General features: G+C 49.8%; 1 protein-coding gene and 1 long non-coding RNA gene across 11 annotated transcripts in view; one reads left to right on the top strand and one right to left on the bottom strand.

Annotated features, from left to right (window-relative positions):
* The window catches only part of rbm33a (RNA binding motif protein 33a), an 18,621-nt gene extending 4,988 nt beyond the window's left edge, over positions 1-13,633 (bottom strand). Inside the window, exons 1-16 of one of the 4 annotated variants that reach the window (XM_088362882.1) lie at positions 13,380-13,633; positions 12,455-12,533; positions 12,308-12,356; positions 12,163-12,233; positions 11,870-12,101; positions 10,190-10,315; positions 9,936-10,104; positions 9,674-9,873; positions 9,188-9,548; positions 8,549-8,610; positions 5,101-5,236; positions 4,459-4,793; positions 3,768-4,088; positions 3,393-3,659; positions 2,277-2,996; positions 497-703 (exon numbers count right to left, since the gene is read on the bottom strand). In XM_088362882.1, coding sequence (XP_088219008.1) covers positions 497-703; positions 2,277-2,996; positions 3,393-3,659; positions 3,768-4,088; positions 4,459-4,793; positions 5,101-5,236; positions 8,549-8,610; positions 9,188-9,548; positions 9,674-9,873; positions 9,936-10,104; positions 10,190-10,315; positions 11,870-12,101; positions 12,163-12,233; positions 12,308-12,356; positions 12,455-12,533; positions 13,380-13,398 — 3,354 coding nt within the window. In that variant the 5' untranslated portion in view covers positions 13,399-13,633. Of the gene's footprint in view, positions 1-496; positions 704-2,276; positions 2,997-3,392; positions 3,660-3,767; positions 4,089-4,458; positions 4,794-5,100; positions 5,237-8,548; positions 8,611-9,187; positions 9,549-9,673; positions 9,874-9,935; positions 10,105-10,189; positions 10,316-11,869; positions 12,102-12,162; positions 12,234-12,307; positions 12,357-12,454; positions 12,534-12,999; positions 13,311-13,379 lie in introns of those variants that run through there. The other 3 variants (XM_088362883.1, XM_088362884.1, XM_088362885.1) reach the window with 3 other exon arrangements.
* The window catches only part of LOC148380574 (uncharacterized), a 26,836-nt gene continuing 15,631 nt past the window's right edge, over positions 13,460-24,664 (top strand). For 3 of the 7 annotated variants that reach the window (XR_015854560.1, XR_015854559.1, XR_015854562.1), the window contains exons 1-4: positions 13,463-14,144; positions 15,112-15,617; positions 15,977-16,041; positions 17,828-17,901. This is a non-coding gene — a long non-coding RNA (uncharacterized LOC148380574). Of the gene's footprint in view, positions 14,145-15,111; positions 15,618-15,976; positions 16,042-17,827; positions 17,902-24,664 lie in introns of all 7 variants that reach the window. The other 4 variants (XR_015854558.1, XR_015854561.1, XR_015854556.1 and 1 more) reach the window with 4 other exon arrangements.

Raw genomic sequence — 24,664 nt, 5'->3', positions numbered from 1 at the left:
AGACGCGCACGCCGAGTTGAAAACGCTTTCCTCTCAGTCACGCTGACGTTTCAATCTTTCATCCAACAGCGTGGAGAAGAGCAACGGTGCAAGGAGATAGATAGTCTTTCTTTCAGTCATGGCTGACTTTCCTGTGATTGACTTATCATTTTTCTACAGAGAACATCAATGTCAACGCACGCCTCGGCACACGTCTTTGTACGACGACGAGCCCGTGAGTGAAAGGTATACCGCATCAGATGCGTGCTGGTGGCTGCCTCAGCCTGTCAGCATCAGCGAGCGTGTTGGCAGCCTGGCTGGCGCTGACAGCCTGCCTGCCTGCCTGGCTGGCGTGCAGAGAGGCCGGGGGACCCGAGGCGGCCCCCACCCGTGAAACACGGCTTTCTGCTTGTCACTACACCTGGCACGCCCGCCGGCCAGCGGCCGCAGCATTCAGTCGACGCTTTGCTTCGAATGATCAGTTTGATTCAAAAAGCAACGTGAACAATACACAGACCCTGTTCTGCTGCGGGTAGCCCATGCTCCCTCGGCCCAAATGCTGCATCCCTCCCGCGCCGTGCACTTGTTGTCCCTCCATGGTGACTTTCCTTTGGATGCTCTGCCTGAAAGGGTTGTCTGGCCAGGGGCCCGGCGGCGGCGCCTGCTGCTGCTGCTGCTGCTGCTGCTGTATAGGGAAAGCCGTGGCCTCCAGGCCTTTCCCAGGCTGCAAGGCAATGCATGACATTGATTTTAGAAGCTGCAGGTCCCTAGTGCAAACAGGAGAAACGGCATCCTTGCTTATATCCCATTGACACTTTCATGTCATCGAAAGTTTATTTTGGATGATTTTCTCCAAGTTGACTTGCACTATTTGATCACGCTTCTCACACAAGCCAAAGGGGCAGGGCCTTGGCGGCATTCTGTGGCAACAAAAAGGTGGGAATTTTTTAGCTGAAAAGCAAGGATTGTAAAGATGACTTTACACGCCGTGTCGCCGCTCCTGTGTAACCATCGACTCGGCAAGGTGATGGTCTCATTAGCAAATAAAGTCGCAGCTTTGACGCGCGGGGAGGAATTGAAGGTCGTCTCCCGCGCGGGACTCTACGGCGAGACGTGACAGATCAATACGCGGGAAGAAAAGAGGCCGTATCTGCGACCCGCCCCGACTGGAGTAAATGGATTAGAGCCCCCGATAGAAATCCCAGCTCGCGATGGTGCCCATCAAATCCTAAACTGCATTACACTGGAACGACAGCAGCTGGATGCGCAGCCCATCCCCCCCTTCACATCCTCGCCTCGCCTCGCCTCGCCGCCGCCGCCGCCTCCTCCTTTGTGTCTTGCCATGCCATGCTTTGTATTATCCCTGATGAAAATATACTTTGCCTCTTATCACTTTGCCTAAGCCATCCAAATCCTCAAAAGTGGCAACTTGCTTAGCACAGGTATTATGCTTCGCATCCGACGACCCCCCACCCCCACCCCCGCTGTCTCTTGCTTTTTCGAGCAGCAAAGATTAATTACAAGGGTCTTGGATTGGCGTTCCTTTGTCGCCTCGCACCTGAGGGACGGCTCCACGAGGGGGGCGGCTGACGGAGGGATGACGGCAAGGAGGAAAAGGCGGCAGATAACATTGTCAAGCTCTCGTTGATGACAGCGGAACAATGAGGAAGGGAGAGAATCTTTTTGCCGTTTCCATCTCTCGTTATCCCCCCCCCCTCCCTTCCAAAGATGCGGCGCGTCTGATAACCGCGACGCGGGTTTCCATTAAGGCGCTGACACGCACGCGGTTATCTTCATCTGCAGCCAGCGTGATCCTCCGGGATGGGGAGGAGGATTCGGAGAGCTTATGAGTGTTAAACATGCCGGCCTTTTGTGAGTTTTCAATAAAGATTGCTGGCTAATTAAAGGCACTCAAGCGAGCGGAAAATGGCGCTAATGCTGCTTGGCTTTCTTGGGGTTACTGTCACTCCCCAAGAACACCAAGCCCCCCCCCCCCCCCCCCACCCCCAATTTCTACACGTTGCCCTTATAAGAGGACGTCAACCTTTAAGAGCCGTGACGAGGTGTCCCGCAAGTTTGCAGATAAATGTCACACGAGTCTCTCTTTGACGCGTCGCCGTAGCGGGTGTTCGTTAAGACGCAGTGCCCTAAATATGGTCCTCACCTTTTGAGCAAAAAGAAAACCCCACCTAGCCTTGTCCCCCGTGAATTGCGGGGCTTTTCTGTATCTGGACGTACGTGTGTGGGTGTGCGCGTGTGTCAAATTGGGACAAAGTAAATGGAAAAGCTTTACTCACCGCGCCGGAAAGTTTGACCACTCGGACTTTTTGTGGCAACTGCTGGCCTTCGCCGTCAGCGAGCTTGGCGCGCTGCATTACCGTTCTTTTCGCCCCAGGTTTAAGTCCTTGAGCCTGGGGCTGGCCAGGCCCCAGCGCGGGAATGTTTTTTAAGGGGATCTGAGCAAACTGGTCAGGAGCGCCAGCTTTGTTGACATTCAGCGGCCCGCTCGTCCTTCTCTGCTGCTGCTGCTGCTGCTGCTGCTGCAGAGGGCTTTGCAGGGGGGGCTGCCTCCACTGCTGCTCCGGACCGGGCCGGAGAGTCTGTGGCTCCTGGCTATTTGCCGTTCCCATCTGTAAGCGTGACTTGACATTGGGGCGAGGTGCCGCGCCGTTGGGATTACCGAGCGACTGATTGAAAGGCTGCTGGGGTCGCGGCGGCGTTCTCTGCTGTTGCAGCGGAGGAGGCTGACGTTGTTCCGGCGGCCGCGGCGGCATCTGTTGCTGCTGCGACGTCGGTAAAAGCAGGACCTGCGGGGCAGGCGCTGCCGGCTGCTTTTCTTGCTGTGAAGGCGCTTGGCTTTGTGTTGGCGCCGGCGTGCTGATCCTGTCCAGCAGCTCTTTTTTCCTGACGCCAGCCTGCATCTGCCGCCTCAGCTCCTTCCTCCTCAGGATCTCCTCTCGGAGGCGTTTCTGCTCCTCGATCTTCAGACGGTACTGCCGGGTCTCTTCGTCCTCATCCTGCGTCGCAAGGGGAGGAACGCCGCGTGGCAAACGTTACCATGGAGTACCGGCGAGGTCGTGACATTGAAATGTAATCAGAGTTAAAACCCCAGACGATGAAGCGATCGTATCGATCGCTTCCCCAGGCTGCTGTCATTAGCGACCATGTGATTAGCTTTGGAATGAATGGGAGTCGCTAATATGCTTGACTGATGCCGGGAGTGGAAAGAAAGCCAATGGAGTTCATTACTTACACAATCATTTAGTAGTTTGGCTAGGAAGACTGAGGAAATGCTCAAATCAAATTCCGTGGGGAAAGATGACTGACTGACTGACTGACTGACTGACTGACTGACTGACTGACTGACTACACATCGAACTCAAGTCCAAAGCTTTTTGGGTGAAAAATCTGACCTGCGCTTCGGCGCTTTCCTTGCAAATGACCGTCCTGCCGGGGGCCGCGGGCTGCGGGCTGGCCTTGTCAGCAACCTGCCCCCTTCCTCTGCCGCCTCCAGGCAGCGGCACGTGAGCACGCTGCACGGGACGCACCCCCTGCGTTGCCTTGGCAACGGGCCTGACACTGGCGCCGAGGGAGGCCATGTTTGCGTTGCCAGGTGCTACGGGGAGCTCCCGTAGGTTGCTGTTGCGCTGAGGGTGGATTTGCTTGGAAGCAGGTGCGTTCTGCAGAAAGGAGAAAACAAAAATTGACGACAAACATTTTGTTGCTGCTACGCATCAGGGGGTCAGCAAACAGCGACACACACGCACACACACAAAAAAAAGTCTCACCATCCTTTGCCTGTTGGCCATGTTGCGCGGTTGTACGTTTTGCAGGCGGGGGCTGGCCTGCCTCGGACCGCTGTGCGACAGCTGCTGCTGGAAGAGATTCTGTCCGTGGTGCAGCGAGCGGGGAGGCTCGTTGAGGTTGAGCCGTTGCTGCTGCTGCTGCTGCTGCTGATGATGATGCTGCTGCTGCTGCTGATGATGCTGCTGCTGCTGCTGATGATGGTGGTGGTGGAGGAGCTCCTGCCTGTGGTGCTGTTGGTGCATGGGCTGGTGGGAGGGTAGCGAGTCCTGAATTGGAGGCTGAGGGGGCCCGGGTATCAAGCCCTGCAACAAATCATTTCAACAAGGTTGATTGATTACAAATCCATCCATTTATTGTTTGCCTTACCACCACCATGCGACGTGAGCGTTGATGGTGAGCGCTTCAATCACTAGAGGGCGCTCTTGTCTCAGTCTCAACAGATGTGCCATTAATACTGGAGCCTTTAAAGGCCTTTTCGCTTCACTTGCACTGAATATCATTGCTGGCGTTGTTATGGTGTAAATACTGCTGAGGTACAGCAATCAGTTCAATAATCAGGTGCAAAGATGACTATCACAAACTTTTGTTGTTGATGATGATGATGATAATAAGAAAAGCGGATCTCATTAGAGCAAAAAACAACAGACGAATGTCAGTCGCTCTCACTCGTACCTGCATGCCAAATTGGGCTTGCGGCGGAGGGAAGAGGCCTCCCTGCTGACTGAAGGGCTGACGAGGGTTGAGGAAGGGCCTGGACTGGTTGGGAGGGGGGGGACCTTGTTGATTCAAGCCGACCAGCCCCTGGTGGCCTTGGGGAGGGGGGAGGCCGGGCCTCGGCGGTTCTCTGGAGAACAGTCCGAGCGGGCCCCGCTGGCCGAAGGCCGGCGCTCCGAAACTCATGTGACCCTGAGCGGGCATTTGCTGCTGATGCAGGCTGGCGTTCAGGAGCGGGTTGGGATCAAACATGAGCTGCCCTGGAAAGCTTGTCGGATCGGCGCGTTCCGGGCCTGCGTGACAAGCAGAAGCAAGAAAACAACACAGATGTCAGAATTTTTAACCTTGGGTAGGGAGGTAGGTAGGTAAATCCCTCTGCAGGTGTGTCAACGTGCTATCAAGGTGAAAGGCTAAAATAGCACACAAGTACTGAGTGGAAATAAACAAGAATGTACATAGGTGTTGACTGGTGTTTTCCCACAGCTCATTGAAATGAAGGCAAAGCATATGGAGCAACATGCATTTAACATGAGCGCCACCGCTGATGTGGAATAAGATGAAAGCACGGTGACCTTTGTGCGAGCTTGGCACCAGACTCACCTCCCATAAAGAGGGGTTCCCTGTCCGGGGGGCCTTGACGCGGCTGGTTCCGGAAGGGCTCCATGTGATGATGAGGCGGCCGCTGGGGCTGACCAAAATTATTCGCCATGTGCTGATGATGGAAGTCTCCCGGTGCCTTGCAAAACAACGCCTTGAGGATCAGACAAATTGTATCGGCGGGTGCGATGATCCAAATGGTCCGTGCGTCCGTCCGTCCGTAACGGTTTTAAACCTGGTTTTAACGCCAAGGCGATCCTAAACAATGTTTTCTGGGAACTAGGCAACTTATTTGTTCTGCTTTACTCCTCTGCCTGCCATTCTCCATCAGGGTACATTTTCCCCCCTCATTACATAGCAGCCTAATTGTTGAAAATGATTCCATGACTCTCCTCCTGTGTCAATGAGTAGATCAATGCACCCGGGGCCATCATTTGCAGAACTCGCACTCCGTCGAAGAAAGCTGCGAGGACTTTTGGGTAGCCAGCCGCTCCTTGTAATTGAACATGCGTGCCAATCAGTCTAAGCCACATTAATGCGACTTGGGCCTTGATAAAGTCGAGGCTAACAGGGCGGGAGGATTTCAAATCATTGTTTCAAGCGCTTGAGCTTTCGGTCTGTCCATTGCATACGTTTCCATCTCGTATCTATCTTGGTCGGAGAAGCTGATAACAAGCGTCTAATCCCTCCCTCATTGGAATTCAATTAGCTCTCATCACCGCCTGCATTGTTCTTCCAAACCTTCAACTCTGTTGAAAAATGAACCTGCTATTCAACACGTGCCTCTTCCACAAATGGGATGCCCGCCGCCTCCCAGCTCATTGTCAATTACTTAAGATGCTATCGAGGCGGCTTAAGCCATCTTCGTCGGGCGAGCCCGTCCCCAAAAGTTGCTTAACACAAAGTTAATCAAAGAGGCTTAAGGACAGGAGGGAGGGGAGAGTGTTTGAAAAGGTCAAGACAGGCACCGTTTCACAATGACGACTGGAAGAGCGCGGCTCATCCTCTCGCTTCTAATCCTCCATAAAGTGGCTTGGGGGGGCCGTTCAATAGGCCGCCGACGCTGAGCCCGAGCCAGCCCAGGGAGAACTGAGACGAATCGTAATGAGAGGTCAAAAAAGGAATGCAAACGGTGAGCGTCAACTCAGTTTAAGGAACGGCGTCGCGTTTTGCGTGTTATTGTTCTGCGACCGACCCGCCGACCGACCGACCGACCGGCCGACCGTGCGGGCTGTCAGTTAACCGTATTCAGCTGCATGAAATTCCCGCCTGTAGTGATCTTTATCACTTACCGTATTTGCCGGTGTACAGGTCGACTCGGTGTATAAGTCGACCCCCTAAAATTCGACGGAAATTTACGATTTTATGATATATCCTTTGTATAAGTCGAGCTCAATTGTTGCATTATATTAAACTTCAAAATTCAATATGCGAAATTTATTGACGAAATGTGTTCAAATTCCGGGAGGCCGTGCGCATGCGGCTGTTTATAAGCACCGCGGAGGAGATCGCGGCCGGCGAGCTCGCGCACGCCACCCGGCACCAACGGGAGGCCGGAAATAGCTCCAAGCCGAGCGGATCGGCACTTTATAAGCACCGCGGAGGAGATCGCGGCGCCTCATTGGACTTCCAGCGGCCGGCGAGCTCGCGCACCCGCCCGGCACATCCGGGAGGCCGTGCGCACGAGCCAAGTGGCCGAAAATAGCCCCCGCCGAGCGGATCGGCTGTTTATTAGCACCGCGGAGGTGGTGGCGGCGTCTCATTCGACTTCCAGCGGCCGGCGAGCTCGCGCACCCGCCCGGCACATCCGGGAGGCCGTGCGCACGAGCCAAGTGGCCGAAAATAGCCCCCGCCGAGCGGATCGGCTGTTTATTAGCACCGCGGAGGTGGTGGCGGCGTCTCATTCGACTTCCAGCGGCCGGCGAGCTCGCGCACCCGCCCGGCACATCCGGGAGGCCGTGCGCACGAGCCAAGCGGCCGAAAATAGCCCCCGCCGAGCGGATCGGCTGTTTATAAGCACCGCGGAGGTGGTGGCGGCGCCTCATTCGACTTCCAGCGGCCGGCGAGCTCGCGCACCCGCCCGGCACATCCGGGAGGCCGTGCGCACGAGCCAAGTGGCCGAAAATAGCCCCCGCCGAGCGGATCGGCTGTTTATAAGCACCGCGGAGGTGGTGGCGGCGCCTCATTCGACTTCCAGCGGCCGGCGAGCTCGCGCACCCGCCCGGCACATCCGGGAGGCCGTGCGCACGAGCCAAGTGGCCGAAAATAGCCCCCGCCGAGCGGATCGGCTGTTTAAAAGCACCGCGGAGGTGGTGGCGGCGCCTCATTCGACTTCCAGCGGGCCGCGCACTCGCGCACGCCGCCCGGTTCAAATTTTCTAAGTGCAACGCACAATGAGATGCATGAGAAACGGCCTTGGTTACCATCACATTTGAAGCGATGAATACGAAGTTAAATTTTATGACTCGGTGTATAAGTCGAGGTCGATTTTTTTCGGTCGATTTTGGATCGAAAAAGGTCGACCAATACACCGGCAAATACGGTATGTACTGCGTGTGGCGATGTTGGGGTATCGGAGAGGAAGCAAATGTCTAATTTGAGCCCCATAATTAAGCAGCAGGAATTTCAAAAGCACTCATGAAAATTCCGTTCAATAACTCTGGAGGCCAAAGCCCCCGCCCGGCTGCCATGGGATGATAATGTATGATAATCACGAGCCAGCGCACGTCCACTGCTGAAAGGGACGTTCCCGACCGGCGTGTGCATTTCAAACGCTGTCCGTGGCAACCGCCGCCTCAATTTCATTGGCGCAAGGAAAATGGACGCCTTATCAAAACGCCTTTTTCAGTCCGGCCGGCACCACTGGCAAAAGAAATAAACAGCTGCTGTGCTATCAATGGCGCACAAATGAACATCAAAACAGACTTATGGATGGATTGGGCTAAAAAGGAGCGAAGACGCCAATCCAATCAGCGACTATAGCGGCGGGAGAGCTGCTCCCTCCCCGGAGCGTAATGACTTTAAAGTCATCCCTGGCTCAGATCCTTTGAGGGTGAAATCAAGCCAGGAAGACTCGAGGTAGCCCACGTGAAATTGCGCTTAGGAACAAATACGTGGCGAGAGGCCCACCCAGCCCCGTGAAAATACATGTTTCATTAAGTCAAATAGCACTTGGAGAAAAGGGAATTTGAAGCTCCATTATGTGTGGAGACGGCCGCTCTGAGCCCCAGCCCGAGCGAGCCGCCGCTAACCGAGTCCCGCCGGCCGCTCCCACCTCCGGCTGGCTCCTATCGCGCCTTTCCAGTGACGTCGCCGCCATCGCCGCCACGCCTATCGGTGTTTACAAATTGGCTCCGAGAGCACTGCTCGGACTGATGATACTTTTGCACGGAGAAGCTGGCAAGGGTGAAGCGGTGGCGGCCGGCGGCGGCAAAGTGCAGCTGCTACTTACGGGAAACCTTTGAGGGCCCACCGCAGGCCGTGGCTGGCTCGGAGCAGGAGGCATCAAGGGCACTGCGATGAAAAGGAGGGCCGTCGGCAGAGAGGTGGAAGACAAGGACCAGATCATTACAAGGAATTTGACAACTATTTCTTCAATCAAGTAACACCGAGGTTGTGTTGGGAAGGCGAGGAAAGGAGCAAATCAATCAATCAAATAAGCCTAACATGCTTTGGTTGGAGCAAAACTTTGCCAGACAGACAGGCCAGATAAACTCATCGCGGGGAATGAAATATCACCGGACCCAAAAAAAACCAAAAAAACAATCCTATTAATGGTCGCAAGGGCTATTCACTTGTCACTCGCCTTGCCGACAAAATGACATTCTAATCCAGACAGCTTGTGCGGACAGCGGGAAACCGGCAGCCAGATTTCAAATTGCGTGGGGGAGAAAAGAAAAAAAAAAAGGTGATCCGGTGGGGTCCATTTACAATGCAAAACGTGGCGGCAGAGAGCCCGAGGCAGCCGCTACATATAATGAGGAGGAATTGCTTCGCTCCCGCTCAAGCGGCAGAAATGTAGTCATGTATCATCTTTACAGCGCGCTCTGACGCCTGCATAAACATGATTTCTCCACTTTGGGGAACCAACCTGGCCCAGTGGATGGTGCCGAGCCTCTGAAATGGGGGTTGATGTGGATGTTTTTGGGGTGCGTCGGCTGCTGCTGCTGCTGATGGTGGTGGTGGTGGTGGTGGTGGTGCTGCTGCTGCTGCTGTTGGTTGTGTTGATGGCCAACAAAAGTGGCCGGCGGGGAGCCCAAAAGTCGCGGCGGCGCCGCCTCCATCTGGGGCTGCAGCGGTGAGCGGTGCGTGGTGATGAGGGGCTGCAGGGGCTGCTGCCCGTGCGAGCGCTCTTGGAAGGGGTGGGGTCCCCGCGGCCGGGACAGCGGGTGGTGTGGCTGCTGCTGCGGCTGTTGGTGGGGAAGATGGAGGAGAGGCATTCGAGAGGACTGCTGATGTTTAGGAAGGGATGGAGGAGGAAAGAACCAGACCGTAAGCTGTGTCATTACTAAACAGTCAATTAGTAGCAAAGCATTCAGGCAGAATTTGGGATACAAATGCTATTTTGGACTTTTACCCGCATGTTGCCCCTTGGGTGGAAGTTGTGCTCATTCATTCGTCCTCTGTGTCCACCTCTCACGTTGTGCATTCCGAATCCAGCATAGCCACCGCCGCCGCCGCCGCCTCTTCCTCCTCGTCCCCCGTAGCGATTTTGCCGTTTATACCGTTCTTGCTGCTCCAGCTCTATGAGATCCCTTTTGGCCTTCTCCGACAGTTCTGCAAAATAAAAGCACTCAATTGAAGCTTTTGTGGCAATTTTCAAAAGGCCGTTTTGCTACCTAGCGTTTCGGGGATATTCCTCCGCTTAGTGCCGGCGTCGGCCAAGCGCACGACAACGGCGTCCTTCCTCTCCGACTTGAAGCGGATACGACCGGAGTCTCCGTCGTCCTCCTCGTCGTCGTCGGAATCCTCCTTTGGCGCTTCTTCGGCCATGGCTTCGCTTCCGACCTGGGGGCAAAACATTTGGCGATGGAAGGGAAACAAGCAGAAAGGTGCTTCTGCTCCACGAATGCGACCATATCCCGCACTGTACCTCTTGCCTATCAAAGACCTGGGAGCCTTCCGCCTCTACCTGCTGTTCATCCCCCAAATTCTCCTCCTCGGGGACCACTTCCTGCTCCATTCCCTCTTCATCCTCATAGGTTTGATATTCATTGTCCTGTCGGCCGGCGGCCAAAAAGGTTGAAAAAGGGACTGTTGTGAATTGGTGCAAACGGAAAAAGGTCTCTCTGTCCGTCCTTCAAAAGCCTACATCGTAAAAAAAACAAGATGAACTAATTGCAGAGAGGCAAATACAAATGGTGTAGAGGGGAAAGCCCAAGCGCCCCCCTCTTCTGCTAGCAAATTAGCATAACAGTGGGAGCATGGCTTCATTACTATTCCTGACAGCATTTGAAAGTCAATGAGATGTAAATGATGGACACGATAGTATAGAGAAACGTGGGCAAAAACTCCATCACAGTCTAACTCACGATGCCATCATTTGCCGCTAATTCCCGATAACCAAGGAGACTGATTGATTCCAATATGAAATAAATGTGATAAGATTCCAAGGGGGAAACGGACTTCATTGGTCAGATTTTTTTTAAATAAAATACATTTTGGCCATATTCGAGCCAGCTATTCCAACCACGTACGAGTGAGGGGGAACACTGATCTAATGATCTGATTGTGGCGTCGCTGTGTAAAAGCAAGTGCTCGCTGCGTAAACGAGTCCAACGCGTTGCCACGCAAACGGTAGCAGATGACGAGCACTTTAAAATGTGTGTTTCACCCCCACGTGGCAAAGGCGCCACAATGAGCGAGCGCCATTCAAGTGGCGTACGGCTGGCTTGCTTGCTCGCTTGCTTGCTTGCTCACTTGCTTGCTCGCTTGCTTGTAATTAAAACAAAAATCAGAATCAGCTTTGTTGGCCAAGTTTGCGCATGCCAAACAAGGAATTTGACTCCGGTTTGCAACATAAGGTCAAAGCAACAAACAGTGTAGGGCCAGCCACAAAATCAGTGGCGCGCCCATGCCCATGTCAAGGCCAGGTGTCCCCATCGTTTTGTCCATATCTATCAGGTGCCCAACAGCACGGCACGTTGGCCGACCGATGGACGCCTATCTTTGGTCCTCTTAGCGTTGAGGCCAGCAAATAAAGAGAAGCTCACCATCAATCACCAGGGACGTGTATAGGACTGTCCTCAGGACGGTCAATAATCTTTTCACCTGCACGACGCCGTTATCAGATGCGGCGGATAAAAGCCTCCATCAAACGGCCGGCCGGACGGCCAACCTGCACGCATTAACCTCGGCGAGTGGCAGCACAAAGCGTCTCCTTAATCGCCCGGAGATAGCGAGGCCCAAGGTCACAATGGCGCTCGGCGGAGCGTCGCCTCCCGCCAAACAAGCCGTCAGCGGAAACGTTGTCAGCGTGATGGAGAAATTATGCGATAGCAGAGGGGGGTAAAAAAAATAAATAAAGACCAACATCTCCTTCTCCCTGAACAGATTTCCAATTCTCACAGCCACCAAAAGGGAAGCGATATCTTTCGGACACAATCGAACACAAAAGCGGTCAACTAGAAGTTAATTAAAGAGGCGGGCGGCGGGACATCCTAATATACAAACATGAGCCCAAGGAGGATGCAGACCATGGAAAATAGATGGATGGTGAAGGTCATGGGTCAAATCTCTGACTAATTGATACGGATGCAGTCTCTCAACTCACTTGAAATTCTCCATCAATGGGCTCATTGATTTGGATGTCGAGCACTTCGTCTGCGGCGTAATCTACTTGGTCTTCGGCCACCATGCCCCGGGCGTAGTCGTCGGAGTATTCCTCGTGGTCCCGCGGGTAGCCCGGCCCCGCGCTCGTGTCATCGTAGTCGGCGGCGCCCAGGTTGACGGCGTCATTCGAGTAGGTGACTCCGTACGTGGCGTTGACGCTCACTTCCTGACCACTGGACACACGTCACTTCACGTCATGAGGAAGCCAAAGGAGGGATTGCTGAGCTGCCTTACCTCATGTGTTCCTCCTCATCGCTCTGTAGAAGAGCATCATTCAGCTCTTCGTCCTCATCTTCAGAAAGATTCTGGAGGGGAGAGGGAAAAGTCAAAACATGGAAAGAAAATGTGACAATGTCCGATTCTTTGGGGAACGACTTACCTTCTTACCCGACGGTGAGAATTCTTCTAACAAATCCTCCTCCAAATCGCTTTGGGGGAGAAAAGACAAGCATTTGGACACATCTCAGAAAACACAGGTGGGTTTGGATTTGTGTGACTGTTTTTTTAAACTGGGAGCACGACTTACCTCTCGAAATCATCATCTTCGCCCCTCCTCCTTCGTGAACGCTCCGTTCCAGGCTTGTCATATTCATCAAAGGTATCATCTATGAGAGAAAAGAAGAATGCAATATCCCGTCAGGAAATCACGATTTCACGACCGTGACAGTCCAAAGGAAACCAACCACTTATTATCCACAGGCTTCCAATTTGACCGGCTTAGTTTGACAGGCTTAGCAATTAGCATCACTAACAGAAACCACTGCTATTCGATAATACTGTACATTAATTGCAGACGGAGAACAAAAGGGTGGCGAAGAACTACTTTAGTCTAAATAAAGATCCTCAACTCCAACAGTATTTGAACACCGGGATGCCTAAGCACAACAGTCAATAGCTCAATAAAACACTGCAAAAGTCACAGCGATTTTCCTTGTCATGTACTGTACTACTTTTCTATTTGGATAAAGCTTTAGAAGCATGTTACGGCATTTTGAAAGGAGCACAAAAACAGCGAACAGTAGTGACATCGCGTTCAGAAAACAACCACATGTGTCAGTGCAAATGAAATACCATTGAGTTGCGAGCCGGAGCGAGATCATTACACGCTGCAGTGAGGTAACAAAACAACGACGTCGGTGGATTTGTTGCCATACAGTCATGCTATTGCGCTTTGGTTGATCGCTATAGCGTTCGCGGGATGCATTGAGCGACGCAACTAAAAACCAAACGACAAATTCGGATGAGATACACGAAGCCAAATCTCAGCCAGCCGCTGAATCAGCTAAGCAAAATCCAAACAAATACAACCCATCCAAACGTCCGACTTAAATTTGATTGGGAAAACGTCAATTTCGGTGTATGTCCAAAACCAGCTAGCCAACACGACTCACGTTAGCCGCTCGGCTAAGTTCGTTAGCCTAGCACCCGTAAGGAAGGCAAGAGCCGCTTACCCTCGTCATTGGCCGACATGGTGCGCGAGCGCTTTCCGTTTGAGGAGTGCGACTAGACTGGGGCTGGGGCCGGGGCCGGGGCTGGGGGGAACATTTGGAAGTGGTTACAAAGTCGGAAAGGCGAAATGCGCGATTGGAGCAAGTAGTGCTTTCGAAGCAACGAAGGAAAGAACAAGCGCGCGGCTGCTCAGTACCCCCGGCCGCGCTAAGTTGCTAGCTAACTAACTAGCCGAGCACAAACATGGCAGCGCTCTGCGCTTCCGTTCTCAATGCGGGTTAGGAAAAAAACAGTGACCTCGCTCGGCGAGGTGAGGAAATACAAGACCGAAAACAACTGTTTTCAAAACAAAAGTTGGCTGGCGTCTTCTGCTAGAATTAATCAACAACAACTATAAGGAAAACCCCATTAAAACAACTCTTCGTTTATTTGTCAATGATGAACGTAGCCATATTATTCTCAGTTCGAAGAGGGTGTGCACACTTGTTCAACCACAGTACCAATTGAAGAATAGGCACTGTATAGAGCATCGATTGGTAGAAGGATGGATGGAGTCCTGCATTTGTTTCATCCTTCAATCCGCAATACAAAGCGGTCATGAATATATAGAACGTTGATGTGGAATATTTGGGGTAATTCACAATAGCGCATATCCATCCTTCTTCGCCATCATTCATCATTTCCATCAGACGATTCGTTAGCCCCCCTTGAAATTCCTCCCGGGCTGAAAAAGGTCAACAAAGAAGGTGCGAGACAACCAAAGAGAGGTGAGCAGTGAAGTGAAACCTCATTGTATTGCCTCATTATGGGCTCCCGCTGTGAGGAGGAAGCCATTTTGTGGCACCAACCAGGTCAATATCTGCAAAGATGGCTGATGGAGGGGATCAAGGGAGCAGATGATGCATATTCATGGCGTGCAAGAAAAGCAGCGTTCAATACAATCAGTTGTTTTGCTTATATGTTTTTTGTGACTGTCCGTGGCAATGGATACCATATGTCATGTCTTTACGTATTCACTCCATACAGCTGTTCCTGAAAGCAATACAGTGTATTTATCGCCCTCCCTTCTGGATTCACTTTCCCAGGATTTGTTATTTCGCTCCCAAATAAATGGTGAAAAGGGAGAGCTGTCACACTCTATTATGGCCTGTCCAAATCCAGCGGTTTTCCATAACAATGCAAATAAAAAAGAAAAGGGGTGCAGAGCCAAAGCGGACAAGATTTGTTATTTTCCCCCGATGGACGGAAAAACATGCCTGACGAAATCCAAACGTCTTTGAAGTGGTTTTATGCGTGAGACAATTGCCTTCTTTCCCATAGGAAAGTGAATCCCTTCAATTCAGGCTCAAAATTGTTGCCTGCACAAAATCGTAAGCAAGCTAACCTCTGCAAAGCAAAAATAGTAAAAATACTCATTGTTTGAAGACACATGGCAGACAGGTGGCAATAATGCGGCCTAGTGTTGTTTTATCTGTGTGACTGGATAATTAACAACAGTGTCAAGAGTGAAAAAAATATGGTAACTATTGTGAAATAAGCCTAACATTTAGTATAAATACTGCTTGAAGAAACCTGACAGACAAATAGCAATACTGTTCCCTCGATGTAATTAATTAGTTTCTATTCATTTATGTATTTATTTATTTATTTGTTTGTTTATGTATTTATGTATTTATTTATTTTGGTGGGAGAGCATATTATGTTTCTTAATGTGTATGTATTATTTCCAAACAGTATACGGCGCCTTGTACAGCTCATCGTCTTTGCCTGGAGAGAATTTGCATCGTCTGTGACCCACATCTTTGCTTGTTTTATTCAAGCTCATCACCAGCGAGCGGGCTGAGTGGGCGGAGACCTTTTAACATCCACCCCTGCGATTGGGCGACACGCCGTGGCTCGCGCGGCCACTGGCCCGACTCGCTGTCAATCAAGCATCGTCGCCGCTTCCCGCGCCTTTCGACGTGCACGCGCGGAAGGGAACGCGCACGTCGCCGCTCTGAGACTGTCTGGAGTGTGTCTGAAATTGACAAAATAAGACACGGATTTCTTTCCCCCCCTCGAGCTTTACCCCCTTTTTCTAGCTCGACTCCTTTCACTGAGGACACCTGGCCGAATGTGGAATTTTATTTAACTGCCACTGGACTGTGGTTTTGTGAGAAATTGTATTTTTGGTGGCGAAGGAGGAAGAGACGTTAAAGTTTGGTGCGTCAGCAGATTTCGCTGAATGCGCAGACAGGTAGGTGAGTTAGCTAACGTACACCACCAACACGGCGCCGTCGGAATGCTACATTTGAGCAAATAGTCTTTTGGACGACGCTTGAATCGAGTTTTAACAAACCCAATTACACGAACACGACGCTTAATGAGCACACGGGCTTTGGCGCTAATTGACTTCCCTCGAACCAGGTGCGAGATCGCACGTTTGCGTCCCACGCAAGTACACGTCACGCCACTCTAACTTTTTCCGATCTCCTCGCGTAAAGCAAACATTTCCCTCGTAGCAATTATAACACGTTTTGTGTCACTGAGTGTTCTCGCCCATAGTGTTCAAGAGTTGTCGATGAACGTTTATGTCTTTTGTCTGTTTCTTTATGCTCAGGAGGGTCTGCGTGTTGCGTTCGCGGTTCATGGAAAGAGCAGCGCTGCAGCGACCATGGAGAAAAGGTTGGTTTTTGTGCACTTGTTTTGGAGTGAGAGAATATTGTCTATTTCTCTTCAAATACATACTTTAGTCTGCCACGTTGAGTCTCCAAACTTTTCCACATGAATTATTGCAATTAACAAGATGTCCGCAAAGTCTTGATAATTAGACTTGTAATCATTTCACATTGCTATCAATTGCCACACTTCAAGCACATCATCTCACACTTTTTTACGTTGACATGCATACATTTTTCATCAAACACATTTTCCTCTTGAGTCATTGAAGAGTCTGTGAACTCCATCAGCATCCATCCATCCATCCATCCATCCATCCATCCATCCATCCATCCATCCCGCCATCCATCCCTCCATCCCTCCATCCATCCATCCATCCATCCATCCATCCATCCATCCATCCATCCATCCGTCCATCCGTCCATCCGTCCATCCGTCCATCCATCCATCCATCCATCCATTTTCTATATCACGTGTCCTCAAATTGGCTTGGTGGCTTTTCCATCGCATCCACACCTAAGTACAACGTAGAATCTTTCTCATGTTTTTAGTTGAAGCTAGCGTGCAAACACCTCAGCAAGCTAGCTAACTAAGCCATGATGCCAGCGTGTCACCCAATGATCAGTATAGTTTGACAATTGTTGTAGCCTTTCACAGCTTTTATGCACAATTTCCATCCGCGGTGCACAAATAAGGTTCAAAGGGATCTATTTAACATTTCCCTGCATGCAGTATTTTGCCCAGAACAGGATCCTAGAGTGTAATGTGTCGTCGTCCCCCCCCCCCAACTGCTCGTCTGCCGCCTCAGGCCTGTCTAGACATTTGTGCTCCACCACTGCGGTCTTCCCTCCTTTTAGGGGGCCAAGATGGCCGACTCTGTGTTGTAGCTAAAAACGCCCTCCGCGTCGCGTCGGTCGCCATTTTGTCTCATGCCCTCGGATTTCTGCGAACGCAATTTTCGACCGGATCAATATGTGGCAAAGTGTTTTGACTGGTCACTTCTGCCACCGCTGGCCGCGCTGTTGTGAAAAATGTCAAACTAATTCGACACATTTTCCAACAAAATTAGCTTCAACATTTGTGTTGCACTTTTAAGTGAACCGTTATTCAATTCATTCTGCTAATTTCAGGTAACATACTATTTTTAAGGGGGCGCGATAAATAACAAAGGGATACCATTTTACCATCACTACTCAAATTGAAAATAAGCTGGACAAGTCTGGCTAAAAATAATATCTGCTTTGTTCTTTGCAATATGTGGAGGAACAGCAGGTGGCCAACATAGACTGTGGTCATCATGTCGCTGCAGGAGCTTCTTTTTAAATGGCTCTATTTGAATTAGAATGACATTTTATTTAGTCATCTAGTAGTTTCTTACTATTATTATTTTTTTTACTTTTATGTCTATCTAATCTTTATCAGGTCCAGTACCGTTACAAAAATGGTTGACAGTTAATTTTCACAACACGTGTGAAAGGTGAATTGTTTGAACAAAACATGTTGTCACGAATGCCCCGCGAGCGGCTCTTTGCTGAGGTTTATCTGTTTGCCGTATCGGTGACCGGCCCAGACAAGATCGCTTGATTATCACCTACTACTTGTGGTGGTATTCTTTTAATAGGCCTTTACTTGGCGATGGCCGACGCGCTTGAAAAGTTGTCGCTCAGAAATGCTGTAAAGGTGTGAAAGGGCGCGGCTGCTTCAGGTTCATTGATTTGGCTTTCAATTCCACCCACGGATATTGCTGTTGTTTGCAAAAAGTTTCTTTCATGTTTTTCCATTTGATCTTCAGGAAAAGCCGGCGTATTCGCTGGAACGGGCCTCGCTCGGCATCTACCTGGCCCCGGCCAACCTTCCTTCCGTCTGGTAAGAGCTTCGCTAACCCGTCTGTCCGTCCGTTCTTTCAAGAGCATTTTGGCTACGTGTAAAGTGGGGAGAAGTGATTCCAGGAATGATTGCCTGAGGCAGGCAGGGAGGGAGGGAGAGAGGTAGTTGCTGCTGCTCCACTGCAGAGTTTCCCAAACTTTCATCTCGGAAGCCAAAATGGGTGGCTGACAAAATGTTATTGTGTTGCCCATTGCTCAAGTAACGTTATGTAAGCCATTTTCTTCTCGTTGATGCTTTGTGTAACCGTGTAAAACTGGCTGCAAAAATGACATTTGGTGTATTGGGATTTAGTTGGACTTTTTTGAGGGGCCGACAACAGTTTCTTTTTTTTCCGATTTCAAAGAAAAAAATAATGGGCCGGCCGATGAATCAGTCTCCTTTGACGCTGTTACTTAAATCTCGAGGTGTACCGAAATGAACGTTTGAAACGACAACAACTAACTTAGCAAGCAGTTAGCAATACAATCGTACTAAATCTGGGCAGTAAATCTTTCGCCTACCACTAGAGGGTGCTCGCGTACCACAGGTGGTATCATTTTTGGATCAATTAAGTGAAATGAGATCATTTCCCATGGTGCACCTGATGACAGCACATTGCTTAGGAATGTTGAGATGGATGGATGGATGGATGGATGGATGGATGGATGGATGGATGGATGGATGGATGGATGGATGGATGGATGGATGGATGGATGGATGGATGGATGGATGGCAGTTTAGTGTCTAGTTTGTTTGGCCTTGCTGGAGGTGTCTTTTCCCCAGTTGCATCCGTTCCTGAGAATTCCGACAGTTTTTTTTTTTTGTTTTTTTTGCCAATTGCACTGCAGGCTCACGTTCAAAATGCTGAGTCCTCCCGCTGTCTTTTTAGTCTCCGCCCACGGTGCGGCCACGAGGTGTGATGCCATAATGGCGTCTGGATGAAAGCAGCTGACTTACAGCACAAGAGCACATTTCAAAGTGTTTTTTTTTTTTTTTTTTTTCCGGCTGCAGCTGCCATTGTCTGTCGTAAACAGCGGGGCTCTCCGTCACTCTTTTTTTTTTTTTTTTTTTTTTTTAAATCGCTATTGCGCATTTGAAATGAAGGCCCGCTCTGTATTTTACGGTGTTTCCCGCCCGGCAGGCGGCCATTTGTTGCTCTTACTTTTTGTATTGTGCGACTATGCCGTGGTGTTGATGGTGCCGGAAAAAAAACAGGCGGCCTCCATTTTAAGTTTGGGGACAAGAAGGGAAAACTAAAGACCCGCAACCCTACAATAAAGACTCCGAGTGCTGATTGCGTTATTTTTTTAATTTCAAACTAAAACTCCCTCTGTGTGTGTATTTTTAATTCTGAAATTTGCTTCCAAAAATGTGTCAATATTGCATTTGGTATTTTAGCCGTCAGTTGGATTTTCGATGTCATTTGGCAAGGTGGTGTTTATTTCTACACATTTGACTGAATATTCAAACCTGATGATTTAGATGTTATTTGGCAAGGTCGTTCGTTATCAGTGGATTGTTAATTTATGCACATTTGACTGAATATTCCAACCAGATTTTTTTTGCATCTCAAAACATGAAATAAATTCCACACGTGAAAGTTTTATTCCAATCGTTTCTACACAATTTCTTTGCTGTTGTGGAGAGCCATTTGAATTCGCTTCTGCATATATTACTACAGGGAGAGGCTTGATACTATTTTTTGGTACAATGTACACGTTTGTTATTTTAGTTTTACAAGCAATCAATGACATTGTACTTGTTCAGGGTGTGCATAGTGTAACCAAATGTTTCAATTTATACGACTGTCAATCAGTTATGTTTAGATTCTTCTGATCGTCGCGTTTTCCATCCCTGCTATTGTGACAAATATTTTTGTACATATTTTCAGGGGAGAATGTGTGTATAAAATTGCAAACGTTTAGTTGTTGATTGAATGACTTCATGCGAAGCAAATTTTATGTGCCAACAACCCCTTTACATATTTATTTTTAATTCAGTATGATTGCAATGAAAAAAAATGGGGAGAATATATGCCACATGTAATATATTGTCATGTTGGTCACATTACATATCGCCATATAATTTAGGTGTTATTAGTTTAGTCATCTAAGAGGAAATTGTATTGCATTTTTGTTCCCAAGGAGTCCGAAGTTGACTGAATTGATCGGCGGATAGCAAGCCGCTAGAATAGAATAGATTAGAGCTTTTAATAGACTTAAATTGAAAGAGTGGAAACAGAAAGGAAGACAATGATTTTCAGCTTCGACACTACACGCCTGTGCCAAAAATGACCTGTGCTCATGAAATGTTGCCCAAAGTTGTCAATGAAAGTGTGTGTACATATGGGAAGCTTGGCTTCACTTCAAGTCACTCTGTTTGTTTGCGACGGAGCTGCGCGCGGAACACGATACGGCAGACAGCCGCAGTATTACTTCCTGTTCTCATCTTCAAATAACCTCCGAGCCCCCCCCCCCAACCCCAAACTCCACTCCTTGCAAATGCCGTGAGCTCATCGAGAACACGGCGACAAAGACGGCTGCGGGCCCGAACGAGTGAGTGAGCGTTGTTTGACTCCTCGCTCGCTCTCTCGCTCCCTGGCTCCCTGCTCGGTTTTGACACCGCTTACTTTGCACGCCCAAACTTTTGGCCTCAGATGAACTTGGGCAACTTTGGGTGTTAACGTTCCAGTACCTCTGGATTGGAGGAAAGTAGAGCAGCTTCCTTCCTTCCTTCCTTCCTTCCTTCCTTCCTTCCTTCCTTCCTTCCTTCCTTCCTTCCTTCCTTGTTATTTTCAAAGCTTGCTGAATCGCTGTTTTGAACCCGTGTCTAAAAAGCAAAGCGTGAAGAGAAAGTCCGTTACAGAAATGCACAATTGCAATCATTGCTAATGAAGCCAGGCTCTTTTTTTTCCTTTTTCTATTGTATGGGCAAAATCTTGCACGGATAGCACGTGCTGTGATTTGTGGTTTACTAAAACATGTGGCGCCTCAAAATGTTGTTAACCTCAATTTAGAGTTCCCGTTGGCTTTTTTATTTTTTTTTTTTTTTTTTTTGGATGAATGTATTTTTTTCCTTACCCTATTTTCATCATTTTGCGTGCATATCTCCTATTTGGGCACCTGGAGTACCTGTTTGACCTTTGAGTCAATTAGGATGGGCGGGCAGAATTGGAGCCGCTTGACCCCACGACTAATTAGTAAATCATCCATGTCTCTGAAGTGATTTCCTGAAAGCGTGCTTGACGGCTAATAAGCACCTGGCCCGAGCAGCGCTTCCTTATTGGCTCTCCCCGGACGTTTGCTATTTATTTGAGCCTCCGTCCAGGCTGGATGAGTTCACACAATGGCGTGGAAAGGTCAGCCCTAATGAAGTCGGGGGGTGCGACCCCTGGTATTCAGTAGCTCGGCGCGGGCCCCGTCCCAGGGCCGCCGCGACCGTGCCGCTTAATCCCCGTTTGATCCTAATTGATAGGCATTAACATGATCCTTATCCAAGAGCTGTGTTTTGTCTCCTCCTAACGCCAAGTGTGAAAGCGTTTAGCCAAATGTGAAATTGATATTTTGCCACGTTTGTTTGTGTGTGCTTAACGCTGAAGAGCGCTTTGAGGCTCTTAACGGGACTTAGCACGTGACCCCTGGAAATTCCACCAGCGTACCGTTTTCCCTCGGGTCCTTTTCATCTTCATGACTGTTTGGCTAACTGCTACGTAGTAGCTAATGAGCCTCTGTCGGAGCATTTGGGTTGCCTTTCGAGCGCAAACGTGTGAACGCGGCGAGGCCTCTCAAGTCGCCGCAGGTGCCTTCCTTCACTTAAATCACCTTTCATGCCCGATTGAAGAAAAGCAGTCTTGAATTTTGGCCTTTGTGGCAAGCCGCTGCCGTCGTCCGCCCACACGCTGAGGGTGGGAATCTTCGAATAATAATAACAACCAATGTATTAAGTATATGCCGTGGTCCCTTCAAACTTAAATGACATCGTTTGTGCCTTGCGTCGAGCTGTCTCCCAAATGTGAGTAAGCCTCGCTGTGGGGGTGGACTTGTGGAAATACGCCAATTTTTAGGGGATCACGCCTGCGTTTGCTGCCAAAAGTAAGGACAATGAGCCATGAGCAAAATAAACATTGGGTACAAAACGTCTAAATAGTATCATATGTTCAGTTCATGCTTCACTGCCCATGAAGCGTCGTCTTCTTGCTGGTGTGCGGCGCCACTTGGCCACCAGGGGCCAGCATAACAGACGTCCAACAAATATACAAAGACGAGTTTGGCTGCAATGGTATGAGGCATTTGTCGCACTCGTTATTTCTGGCCGTTCCTTAGCGCAAGCGCTTCAATATGGATGCTAATTCCGTTAGCCGTCAATGACGTCTGTAAGCGTTAGCCAGCGTCCATTTTGGTTGAATAGGTAGTAGCTATTAGCGACATTGTTAAAGAGAAGTCACGTGGGAGTGAAAGCAGCCGCAGTGCTTTGAGACGCCAGCTGTTGCTCGCTTCTCCCTGGATTCACGCGGCGCTCGCTCGCTCGCTCGCTCTCGTCTCGGATTGGATTTTTCGAAATAACGAGCGAGGCCCTGATGACATCATCTGAAGACCGCGAGAACTCATGACAGCAGCCATTGGGACAGCGCACTCCACTTGAATGCTCCCACCCTCCACTTGAATGCTCCCACCTGCGCCGCTCCACATGAGCCTGCATTCTGTTGCCCAGTATAGCTTTTCGATTCAATTCCAAACGGAGCAAAATATTCATTTCAAGTGTCGACTAAAACAACGATGACACTCTGCATGACCTCACCGCATTGAGTGGAGCTGTCCAATTTTGCTTTTGTTTCTCCTGGCCCTGCCCTAGAAGCTTCAATGGCTAATGACGCCACAGCAACCACGCTTGCGCGCCTTGTACTCGGTGGGAGGCAGGCAGGCAGGCAGGCAGGCTGGCTGGCTGGCTGGCTGGCTGGGATGCGTACAATAAGGCGGGCGGGCGGGCGGGCGTCACGTCGGCAGTCTATATGATCTGCTTTTATTTGTACAAGGTGAGCCGGATTGGCGGAACGCTAACTGACGGATGACAAGCTTCACGTCAAACGCTGCAGCCATGTTTGCGCATCGCTGCCGAGACAGACGCTTGTTGCGTTGCGTTGTGAAGAAGATAAAAGAGCAGATAAAAATGCTGACTTATTTGCGCCCTCTAGACTTGTCAAATTCCCCCCCAGCATTTTCATTGGCTTTTTCGACCAAGCTCCCATTCATCGATCTCTTTCCATTTGATTTGGGTGTAGACTTTCCTTTTAGTCATCATGTGTGTGTGACAGGGCTCAACAACTTCAAATACGGTGGTCAATCAGGTCTTTTTAATGGCAACAGAATGGAAAGTTTTAGCATGTGCTTCGCCTCGTAGCAGATTTCCTTTCCAGAAATCAGCCAAAAATGTTGCCGCTCCAGTATTCTTATTGGGATATTCCGTTTGCAATGAATGGCAATGATGCTAACAATATCTATGTATTTGACAATATCATTTTGGAAAGGAACCTGTCATTTCATCATTGTCCACATGGACCAATCCACTTGACTTGTCAATGTGGCACACACACTTGCACATCGTCTGACAATAGCACTCAGCATCAAGGGCCTTTGCCACAAATGAGCCCGTTCATTTGCTCCCAGCTCTTGCCTTGCGAAGATGGCCACGCACGCATTGCCGAACGGCTTCTTCAAACGTACCCGACTAACTTCACTGTTGGAACATTTTAAAGAAAATAAACAGATTTTAGTCATGACGCTAAACAAATATTTTGGGTGCTAACGTGTTATGTGCGCTGACGCTCACTAAAAAGAATTGCTATTTTTTTATTTGTTTCTAGGTCACAGATCTGATCATGAGGTAGGTAGGTAGGTAGGTAGGTAGGTAGGTAGGTAGGTAGGTAGGTAGGTAGGTAGGTAGGTAGGTAGGTAGGTAGGTAGGTAGGTGGGTGTACGGGCTCCATTGACATGACTATTGCGTTTTGGCCTATATCTGTCAGCGTTCCATGGCTTTATTTGCGCTGGCCGTCTTTGAGGCTCCACTGTATGTTTGCTTATCTGTCCGGCTGGCCATCCATCCCGTGTGTCTATTCAAACAGCGTTCCTTCTATTCAGCTTCTTCTCTCGCTGGCTGGGCTTTTTTTTTTTTTTTTTTTTTTTCCCTCTCCTCCCTTCTTCAAGCTTCCTTATTTGGGGACCAGATGGCGAGGGCCGCGGAAGCGCCTCTTTTGTCCGAGCGCCCCTTGTGAAAAGAGTCTGTCCTGCCTAATGTAATCAGTGGCACCGGAAGGGTCCGTTTGGGGGTGTGAAAGGAGACAATCGGGGCCTCGGACACGTCTCGATTACACAAACGTAGAGTTCATCTTCCGAGCCAGCCCCCTCTTCTCTTCTTCTCCCAGGAAGATCCCCGCTCTTTGATCAGCGGAGGGTGGAGGCGCCCGAATCCGTGTTTACCCTGCCCGCACTTGGCTAGCTATGGCTGACCCCTAACTCCCTCCCTCCCTCCCTCCCGCCTTCCTTCCGGAAGCAACCGCAGGGAGCCGGTTTGATACCGTGACCTGTCTAGACGCCCTCGCCTGTTGCCCCGGCGTTGCCGAGAGGACGTGGTGAACTCTGACCTCAAATATAGTTGGAAAGGAGCCACTGTGCTCTCGCTCTCTTTTTTTTTTTTTTTTTTTTTTTTTTTTAATATAAATTTTCAGAGGCCGAGGTGCAAGCGGAGTGGGTCAGCGCTGACCTGCTCA

The sequence above is a fragment of the Syngnathus floridae genome, chromosome 20 (assembly GCF_059516105.1).
Source record: "Syngnathus floridae isolate MCC-2025c chromosome 20, RoL_Sflo_1.0, whole genome shotgun sequence".
Taxonomy (NCBI): Eukaryota; Metazoa; Chordata; class Actinopteri; order Syngnathiformes; family Syngnathidae; genus Syngnathus; species Syngnathus floridae.
This window is presented reverse-complemented; position numbering and strand designations above follow the sequence as displayed.